Here is an 11195-nt window from a genome sequence, read left to right as displayed (position 1 = left end):
AATCTTGTTGATTAAAAAAATCCCTATTAGTACAAATTATTATTGTTATCAATAATTAATAAAAGCATAAAAAATGGATGAATTAATTACAGCGTGGACTGATGACCTGGCAGTGGTTATGAAAGATGAATGATTGTGCTCCCATAATAACCTCAACTTGTGGCATGAGGCATGATTCTAACCTCCTTCTTTACTCCCCCGTAGAATAAGGGTCAAACTAATTAATCATTAATCATACTTTCGGTTATTATGGAATATATACATTTAAAAAGATAAAGGAAAGAAGGAAAAACAAGACTTTAACTTCCATCTTATTTTTGTTTAGTATGCAAATATTTTGGAATATATACCTTTAAAAATAAAAATGGATAAATTAATCACACACAAAATTCAATTGAAGTAATAGGACCTTACATCTTTACAAGTAAGAAATGGAAAATCAAATTAATGAAAATATTTTGGTCATGGATATAAAACCTTCTAATTCATGATAAATTTTAAATAGAAGAAAAATCTAAAGAAAAACACCCATATATTCAACCTACTTGTCTCATTTAGTTTTTGGTTACAATTTACTTTATCATTTTTAATTTATATTTATTCTTTATCGATAACTTAAAGAAGCATGAACGAGCGACAAAGAAAGAAGTAGCGGAGGCAAAAAATCTTGCGTTTGAAGCCTTTTATCAAAACCTTGATACCAAAGAGGGGGAGAAGTATATTTTTAAAATGGCAAAAGCAAGATCTAGGCAGAAGGACTTAGGGACAATGAAGTTCATTAAAAATGAAGGTGGACGAGTACTCCTTAGACAAGACATCAAAATGAGATGGCATCAATATTTTTCCCAACTGCTCAATAAGACTAGGGGTCCAAAGAAGGAAATTCAACAAACTTCGGACATCCAAAGAGTACAGGATCATGGGTCGATTATTGATATTACCACGGCGGAAGTAGAAGAAGCTCTCACAAAAATGAGGAGATCAAAGACAGTTGGACCTAATAATATTACGATTGAGGTGTGGAGAGGTTTAGGAAATGAGGGAATTCGTTGGCTTACTAACCTCTTATTGTCATCTTGAGGTCTAGTAAGATGCCAGAAGAATGGAGGGTTAACACACTTCTCCCACTGTTCAAAAACAAGGGAGATGCACAAGTATGCGGGAAATATAGAGGGATCAAACTTTTAAGCCACACTATGAAACTGTGGGAAAGAGTAATTGAGAAACGAATTAGACGAGAGATAGTAATTACAAAGAACTAATTCGGATTCATGTCGGGAAGATCAACCACCGAGACAATTCATCTTTTGAGGAGGCTGATGGAAAAGTATAGGGAGCGAAAGAATGATTTGCATATGGTGTTCATTGACCTGGAGAAAGCGTACGATAGCATACCACGAAGTGTCGTTTGAGATAGCCTCAAGAATAGAGGTATTTCACGAAGGTACATTGAGGTAATACATGACATGTATGACAAAGTGTCGACAAACATACATACACCGGTGGGTATGACAGAGTCTTTCACAATTAAAGTGGGATTACATCAGGGATCAGCACCAAGTCCTTTCATTTTTACGGTCATTATGGAGGAAATCTCTATATCCATATGGGAGACCGTACCATGGTGCATGCTTTTAGCCAACGATATAGTCTTGGTCGCAGAAAAAAAAAGGAGAAGGCTAATAGTAAATTGGAAGAGTGGAGGAAAGCCTTGGAGGGTAAGGGATTGTGCATAAACTGTACGAAGACTGAATACTTACGATACAATTTCAGTGGTACATAATTGATAAGGGAGCCACAGGTGACCATAGGGAAAGAAGTTGTTGCATATACGTCCAAGTTCAAATATTTGGGAGCGGGTTGGCTTAAGTGGCGAGCAACAACCGGGGTGCTTTGTGATAAAAAGTTTCCAAGGAGATTAAAAGGTAATTTTACCGCGTTGCGATTAGGCTGGCGTTGTTGTATGAGACAGAATGTTGGCCCGTAAAGAAGGCTTTCGAACAGAGGATGGAAGTAACAGAAATGGGTATGTTGAGGTGTATGTGTGGTAATACTATGATGGATAGGATAAGAAACCAGGAGTTCACCTCTCTTCGCAAAAATGCGGGAGAACGGGTTGAGATGGTTTGGGCATGTGCAGAGAAAGACACATGACGCCCCAGTAAGAAGGATCAAATGCATCATTGTGGAGGGTAAGAGAAGTCGAGAAAGACCTAGGAGAACGTGGGAGGAACAAATTAAAAATGACATGCATAAACTTCACCTCTCCAAGGACCTAACCAGGGATAGGGGCAGTTTGCGGCGTCTTATCCACGTCTTAGATTACTAAACTCGTCCCTTTTATCCATTGTTTGTTATTGTTCATTACCTTTTATTATCGCTCTTTATCTCCTTTAATTTTATATTTATTTTTAGTTATTTGTACATATTCTATTTATTCTATTTGTAAGTTGCAAGTTTCTCTCTTTTTGAAGACCTTTCTTGAGCCGAAGGACTCTTTGACCGCACTCTCCTCTATGGGTATGAGCTGCCGTCGTTCTTCCCTTTCCAAACCCTGACCATAGTTTTCTATGAGCGGGATACACTGGATATGATGATGATGATCTATAACTTAAACATAGTTATATGACATTTTACTTGATTCCTCGCAATGCAAGAATTATTAATATCAACTTTTTATAATTTTTAATTAAGAACAATTAGAAATATTAAGGATTAAAATAGTGCTCCACAAGTATGAATAACTAAATAAGATACTAGCTTAAACAGGAGGGAGTATCTACTTATAACTAGGTAAAATTGAAAAATTTAGTAAAATAATGTAACTTCATATTTCAGAGAAACCTACAGATGTCGATCTCTAATTACAGATTAAATATACTAATAAGTTTTTAAATAGTATTTAGTCCTATAATAAATAATAATACGGATTAGTAGTAACAATAAATTAAGGACAGCTCATACCCAAAATGTGTAGAGCAACATGTAAGATCATTAAGAGATTTTAAAAAAATAATAAAACAATTGATGAGCTCAAGAAGCATGTTTTGTAAACATATGCATGAACCAGAAAACAATGATAAGATGATGACTTTCAAGTTTTGACATTAATTGTCAAAGGAGTTTACTTATTAAATACTTCTCCAATAGTCAATGTCTCATAACTAATTTAAGGATATTATTAGATATTCTTTTTCTATTTATTTAAAAAAAGACCATAAAGAAGTTTATACATTCTTCAATCAATCATCCACATATATTCTTTTGTCACTTTGAGTTTTGTAGTATGTAACACAAAAACTCTTATAATTATATTATGTGATTTGAACTCAGAGATAAAATACTCCCCAAAATGATTGTACAAAGTAGGTTGAAGGAAGATTGGATTCGTGTAATTACTAAAATTACCCATAAATGAGAGCCAATAATAGTGACACTACCTATAAGTCTATAACTACATACTTCTAAATGGAAAATATGGAAGGAATCAAACAATAATCACAACAATTAGGCATGTTTTAGTAGAGAGAATCAAACAATGTTACATATTATACTTCAAAGTGGAAGGGAAATTCAGAAAGAAAAAGAGACAAATGAAAAACAGAAAAAGACTAGACAAAATGGAATTAAATTAAAATTAAAAAGAAAAACAATTAATATTAATGTGGGCATGAGATGGGAGATAAGAGAAAGAACAAAGAGAACAAAGCTAGAGAATGTCAACATCAAGAAATCAACCATTCATCCACCAACACCACTACCCACTCTCTCTTCTTCTCTTTCTTCTTTCTACCCAATTCATCAAACACACTTAATTTCCTTCTTCATTCCTCTTCTTCCATTAATTATCAAACAGACAAATTTAACAACACTCCCTAACCCAAGCATCAATTTCCAAAACTATAAACTAAAAAGAAAAAAAAAAAAAAAAAATCTCAAGTTGAGAAAAATGTACTACCTCGGTCCGGATTTATTTGTCACATTACTAGTTTTATAATCATACTTCTTTTCCGTTCCTTTAAATTTACTAAGCCAAAAATTCAAAGGAACAGAAGGAATATTATTACGAAGACAACTAATTCCGGACTGAGGGAGTATTAAGGACTAATTAACCCATGATGTCTTTTTGCATCATTTCCCCTTTACCAAAACAAATAGGACAGTAATTATTTTTTTGTTATGGAGAATCTAAGGGGAGGAATTATTGGCAGCAAAGTGAAGAAGCTGACCAGAACATTTGGGGCAGTCTTCCACATGTTTGGGCACCATGTAATACATTAAGCAGCTTTTGCAACCTGCTACCACTAACACTGAGTCTTGGTTCAAATGTTGGTGTTTCTTAATTGATCTGAAACTCTCTTTTTTTGTGCTGCTTGAACATGGTGATGATTCAGTTGATGATCCTCCACTATCATCATAACAGTTGCTTTCTTCTTCTTCTTCATCATCATCATCATCTTCATCATCATCATCTTCTGATGAGTAATCACCATTGTAACCTGTTGTTCTTGGATCTTCTTTTGCTTTCATCCCGTTACTCCAATTTATGTAATATATCTCCCCTGTCTGTCCATCAATCACCATATTAAGTATCCAAACAAAACATGAATTTATGATCATAGTCATCATATCCAAAATATTCCACTCATAGAGCTATGACCAGGATATCGCCGTATGGGGATAGAGAAAGACACAAATCATATCCTCGTCAAAAGAGGTTACAAACGGTCAAAAGAGATATGGAGGTTACAACCAGTTAAAAGATGAATTGATGATGAAGAAAGAAAAAAAAACAAAAAGATGATACCATGGTTGTTGAAATGAAAGGAACTTTTTCTCCAAACAAAACAACAAGACAAATATACAGTTGTTTCTTGCGATTTCAAGATGAACCCATGGTTTTAGTATTTATTTTTATAGATTCTTCCTTCAAAATTAAGATAAAATAGTGATGCATGCAAATTAACAAAGCAAAAATTAGGTAAAACAACTGCATTTCCATTAGAAGTTTAATTTTTCAAAATTTAAATTGGAATTAGGGTTTTCAAATTCCAAAAGGAATATACTTCTATACAGAAATTTTTCCATATTTGGAAACAGGCTAAAATAATAATCAAAAGCATGAAGACATTGAATGCAAGTAACATTGAATGAATAGTGGAATTAAATGAGAAGGAAACACAAATAAATGAAGAATAATACAAAAAAAAGACCAATCATTCTCAAATCAACGAAAATAGAATGAAAAAGAACCTTCAAATCAAGGCATTGCTCCCAATGGTAAGGTAGAGAAACATGGGAATTAAGCTCTACAAAAGTGGAATTATCATCTGAAGAAGATGCAACATTTGATTGAGCAACAACGTCATCATTTATTGGTCTTCTACTGTTATTTCGGCTTTGATTTATGTTATAATGATAATTTTCCGGTGAATCTGACGATGACGACCGCCCTAAACCGCCGCTGCCGCCACCGTTTCCACGGCGGCTTCTTGTTGTTTGATTTAACGAGCAATTTTGAAGTGATCGCTCTAAAGATGCTGTAATTGTTGCCATATTTTGGGATTTTCTTGGGTATTTCAAAAATCAAAGTATGAAGAAGAATAAATTCAAATTTTTTTTGCCCAAAATAAGAGACGAGAAGGGAGAAGAGTAGAGAGAGGATAGAGGTTAGAGAATGGGGTTTGGAAGGAAAAGGGGGCTAAAAGAAGCAAAGTTGATGGTGGGGGAGACTTTTTAGAAGGGTATATTAGTAAATGTGTTAGAATTTCACACGATTTTACAATCTATTACTTCTAGGACTTAATTTTCTTATTGGAGCATAAACTATTGACTAAAATATTCCAATTATAATTATTAGGATTTCCGAGTATATATTTTTCTGAAATTTATGGGGTTTTTTTTATATTAATATACTTTATTCGTTTTGAAATATTTGTTACATTATAATTATTGCAATATTTATTATTAAAGCTTATTTTATATATTGCGGTAAGAAAAAAATATACTTCCATAAATAAGTAGTCAATTTAAATCTTGTTTGAATTTTCTAATCGCATACTTTTATCATATTAGTTTTTTTATAATTTTTAAATATGTATAGTTTAATATATAAATGATCAAAATAATAAATTGAATTGTGTAAAAAATCCAAATATAATGAAATGGACGAAACAATATCAATTTTGCCTTTTTCTCATTCAATCAATATATTCACTTTCACTTCCATAAATAAGTTAGATCTTTCCCTACAAAATGAAATCAAATCTGTTTTTTAGAAATTTGTTTTGAAATTTTTGTATTTTTGTATAATTAATAATTCATGAGTGAACCAATTATGATTTGTTAGGAAGAATTAGGTAATTTTCAGTTTAAATATTTAAAATATTTTGACTTTTGTTTTTTAACAATTTTTAACTTTTAATGCTTCTAGTTCATAGATTTTTTTAAAAGTGAATGTAAATAATATTCTAATTGAATGAACCTAATAAAAACATCAATAACTCCAATGGTTTAAATAAGTAAATATACGTAATAATAATTTAATTTTTGATATATAATTATTTTAATGATTTTTATCCAATATAAAATAACTAACGTCTTTGTACAAATTTAATTCTAATCTATAAATATAAAATCAATCATTACTTTCTTCCAAACTTTGAAATGTTAAAAATTTGAGTTCATTTGATTAGTTTATTTTTAACTTTTTAAATATATGTTAGCTATGGGTAGTTGTATACATACAATTATAAGTATTACTATTACATTTTAACTACGTAAAGTATTAATGCGCCATAAAAGGTACTTAAGTTGCTTTTTATTCAAACAATAATATCTAATAAAGTAGTATTTAATGGTTATTTAAATTGTTGTATCAAACATGATTATTTTATACATATTGGATTACTTTGAAAATAAATGCAAGGATGTGAACTTCACCTTCATAATCTTTTCCACGTTATAAATATCGTTAAAAACATGAAATTAAAATTCTTTATCCACTTAGAATTTTATATTAAAATATTTACATTAAATTCTTATAGAAATTATAAACGAAATTTATTTCGATTTCTAGACAAATATTATGGAGCTCTTGTTTAAGAACTAGTCACTTATATATGATCCTACATTAATGTTTTCAATAGAGTATGCCAATATATACTTTGATGCGTTATTCTACCTACTATCAATTAATTTTAAGATGAAAACTTATCAAATTTATTTGTTGTCATTGATCAGACTCTACTTTAATGGTCCTATATTTGTGGGATTTTTTTTTATTTTACAATAGCGTTTTACCATTAGTTCACTTTTTGAGTGCAAGAATGCCACATAAAATTTGTTGAGGGAATTTAACTTATGAGCTTCATAGTAATATAGCATAGTATTATTAGGTCACATAGTTGTTTAAATTAGTCAATTGTCAAACCCCAAAGAGACGTAATGTGTAGTTAAAGCTCTATTTCCTATCACCATCAACATTGTACATGGATTTTAAACTATGTTTGTAATTGTGTTAGATAACACATATATGGTTTTAGTTGGTGGGAAATTAAACGGCAAACTATACAAGGACAAATGGACAATGTTCTATTGTTCGTTCCTTCATGGTAAGCATGTAATCCCTCGGTTTGATATTGTTGGTCACGAAGAGAGACTTTTTAAATCCCACTTTTTTATCTATTCATATAAAAAAGTTTATATATATATATATATATTTGAATTCTGTTAGATTCATTAATTTACACAATTTTTATAAATATTTTTTTTATAATCATTTATAAAATGTATTTATAAATATTAAGTGTAATTTAAAACTAAACTGTATAAAAAGTTAAATATATAAACACTTTTATAAAAAATAAAAAACTTTTTTTAAGTATATCCAAAAAAATAAATGTTAATTTATGAAAATCTGTCTATATTCATTCTATTTTATTTATCATTAAAATTCAACATGTACACATAACACATGTACAATAAATTTTGTTTTGCCGCCTTCAAACCTTTCTTAAAAGCCTAAATTATGTTGTGAGCAGTTTGCTAAAGCATATTTCCTCCACTATCCTTCACATTTAATTAGAGGAAATCAATCAATCATCATCAAGAAGTCAACCATATTCTTCCATATATTGCGAGTAGTTAACTTGCCCTTACTCTTAATATGTCCTACTAAAATTTGTCTCATTTTTCATTGTATATTTCAAAGTTTATATATTTGTTTTATTTCTATATTTTAATATGATTTATTATTTTTATTTGATGTATTTCTTTGTTTCTATTAATTATATATTGCTTTGATTTATTATATTTAATTTTTTAATTTCGTGATAAATTTAAATAGTACAAAATGACCGAAAAAAAAGGAGTAGTATATGTGACAATGAAGGAATCCAGCTTTAAATGAAAAAAAATAATTATCTCCAGCACATACGGAAGAAAAGGTCAAATTATACATTCGTTTTATAATGTATATAATATGAATCTGATTTTGCTAATTGAAATCGCATATTGAATTTCAAGTGGCAATCACTAATAAATGAGACAACTATATACGTTTTTCATGAATAAGAATAAGAAATGAGTGAGTGGCCATCACTAATTAATGAGACAAGTATATAAGGAATAAGAAATGAGTGATATCATTCAAGTAGCAAAAAAATTATAATTACAAAAATTATTCTTTGTAAGATTTAATATATCAATATAAAATAGTTTCTTGTATACTCCTATAAAACATTTAATGTCTTTGCATATATTTTATGAAACTTTGGCCTATGTTGATATATAATGACAAAGGAGATATCATTATATTTAAGTGATAGTTCAAATATTAAACAAATATTTCAAACTTACAATCCTAAACTCAACTATAAAGAGAAAATAAAACAAAAAAAAATTCTCCAAAAGAGAGAAAAAAAAAACAACCAAAAATAAGAGACAAAGTCATCATGAGGACGAGAGGTTGAAAGTAAACAATTTCTATTATTTAACAAATTATCTAAAAGTAAAAATGGCAAACAATAACAAAGAGATTAAGGGCTTAGCTAGTATCAACCATTAAGTTGATAGTTGTCAAAAAAACAATAGCGGTCCATTTGATAAGTGGTATTGAACAGTGGTAATGAGAATGAAAAATTAGTGTAATTTTGGTTGAAAAACCGCTTGGCTACCTTGATGACCATGTTTGTCCAACTTCATTCATCTCATTTTTTCATAAAATTCATACCAATGTATTACTATTAGGATAGGTAGTAATAGAAATTTGTAAAAAAAAAAAACTTTTTTTATGATAAAAATTTCATCATCATGGGAATAACATGAAATTTTTGATGAAATTTTACATAATATATAAAATCCAATACCACCATTTAATACCATTAATCAAACGGGCAGTAGAAATTATATATATATTTTTTAAGAAAAAGGAAAGAGAGAAAAAGAGCAACACCATTTATATTTAATAATCAAGTTATTAATTCGAATGATAAAACATACTTCAACAAAAAGATCATATTAAGGCGTTAATTAAAATAACATTTTAATTGCAATAAAGATATGTGGTTCAAAGAAATAGACTCGAACACAAAGTCCGATTCAACAGAGTGGTTTGCATAGTCTTTAACCCTTGCCATTACTAGTTGTAACTTGTAAATAATAATAATAATAATAGTAATAATAATAATTTATTTTCATAAAGTAAATTGACAAAAATATCAAATGGAATAGAATGGTACAAACAAAGCAAAAGTCCTACCCTGCCCCTACTATTATTGGAGCTTGAGTACACTACATAATACCAACAGAGGCACTGTTGCATGGCAAACAGTAGATTCATCTTGTTCCTTGTTAGCTAAAAGTATAAAAGGTGAAGGACCATTTTACATACTTCTACTTATTCATAATACTAACAATTTCACGTTAAAATACTTTTGCATAGATATGGTATAGTACTCTGCTACTCAATATGGAGTATATGATTATAACTCCAAATCTTATCTACACTTTATCATTTTAAAATTCAAATGCAATCAAATATAAAGAAATATCTAATTTAAATGACTTTCATATCAAAAAAATAATTATTAGCTTAAATTTCTGATTATCATGATATATACATAATTGACATGCATTTATGTAACAAAAATTATGTAAAGAAATTTGTGAATCCTATTACGACCCGTTTGGTTAGTGGTATTAAATGGTGGTAATAGAAATGATTTATAGTGTAAAATTTTATCAAAGTTACATATCATTACCATGGTAATGAAATTTTGATCACAAAAAAGTTTTTTTGTTTACAAAAGTTTTAATAACACCTAATACCACCTCTCCCAATGGTAATGCATTATAATGAATTTTATGAAGAAAATGAGATTATGCTTGATTTTTCAACCAAAATTATACTATTTTTTCATTTTCATTATCACCATTTATTACCACCTACCAAATAGACCGTTAGAGTACTTACATACGTAGAAAGGAGTATATTAACTGAATGAAAAAAGAGAACAAAGATAAGAGAGGGAGGGAAGGAAAACATTACTTGCATTGTGAAAAATATACAATGAATTAAAAAGATAGTGAATATGTCGTTTTTTTTTTGAATTTGCAATTTGTATTAAAAATATTTTATATAAATTTATATAATAATGTAGCAACTTTAAAGAAATCAATGAGTATGATTATAATATTGATCAAAGATACATGTTGATAGAGAAGATGGTGCATTGTAGGCCAGGGACGGAGCAAATACTGAGAAATTATTTGAAGATCTAGTGTAATTTTAAAAATTCTGATATATTTTAACAACTTTATATCTTTAAACACTTAACATCTACTATATAATAAATATAAAGACCCTTAACTTTTGGGGGGCCTGTATAATCGAATATATTAAACATGCTCAAAACCTCTCTTATGGTAGGCGGTAGGCGGTAGACCTAGCTATATATAGTTCTACATAATTTGATCGCTAATTAGAGTACATCTGATTTTGATCTCTCGACGTCGACGACATGGCGGGTATTGTTGTTCTTGTTATTTTGCCTCTTGTGGGAATCACTACTGACGCCTCCTGACCTTTTTCCACCCTACCAATATTCCTTTACTTTCATCCTTTCCTAATCATGGAGATAGTGTTGTTCCATCATCTAACAGTAGTATGAGTCGGGAACTCTTAAGTGTCTATT

General features: G+C 29.7%; 2 protein-coding genes across 3 annotated transcripts in view; one reads left to right on the top strand and one right to left on the bottom strand.

Moving 5' to 3' along the window:
• LOC130808804 (protein CURLY FLAG LEAF 1) lies at positions 1-5701 on the bottom strand. 2 transcript variants are annotated; one of them, XM_057674312.1, is made up of 3 exons: positions 5254-5695; positions 4230-4566; positions 1-217 (listed from the first exon to the last, which is right to left on the bottom strand). In XM_057674312.1, the coding sequence occupies exons 1-3, from the start codon at positions 5554-5556 to the stop codon at positions 213-215; spliced, it is 645 nt and encodes a 214-aa protein (XP_057530295.1). In that variant the 5' UTR covers positions 5557-5695; the 3' UTR covers positions 1-212. The 2 variants fall into 2 exon arrangements, with proteins under 2 accessions (XP_057530295.1, XP_057530294.1); XM_057674311.1 differs by lacking the exon at positions 1-217 and having other exon boundaries at positions 3496-4566; positions 5254-5701.
• A 4120-nt stretch (positions 5702-9821) lies between these two features.
• Positions 9822-11195, top strand: part of LOC130808612 (probable xyloglucan endotransglucosylase/hydrolase protein 21) — a 9940-nt gene continuing 8566 nt past the window's right edge. Inside the window, exon 1 of the mRNA XM_057674066.1 lies at positions 9822-9851. Coding sequence (XP_057530049.1) covers positions 9822-9851 — 30 coding nt within the window. The remainder of the gene's footprint in view (positions 9852-11195) is intronic.

The sequence above is a fragment of the Amaranthus tricolor genome, chromosome 3, assembly GCF_026212465.1.
Source record: "Amaranthus tricolor cultivar Red isolate AtriRed21 chromosome 3, ASM2621246v1, whole genome shotgun sequence".
Classification (NCBI taxonomy): Eukaryota; Viridiplantae; Streptophyta; class Magnoliopsida; order Caryophyllales; family Amaranthaceae; genus Amaranthus; species Amaranthus tricolor.
The sequence above is the reverse complement of the archived record's forward strand: the minus strand, read 5'-3'. Positions and strand labels throughout refer to the sequence as shown.

Excerpts from the sequence above, each read along its gene's own strand:
- LOC130808804 (XM_057674311.1), bottom strand. The coding sequence starts at position 5,556 with ATGGCAACAATTACAGCATCTTTAGAGCGATCACTTCAAAATTGCTCG. Across the intron at positions 4,567-5,253 it reads AGCAATGCCTTGATTTGAAG|ACAGGGGAGATATATTACAT; the intron begins GTTCTTTTTCAT and ends ATTGATGGACAG.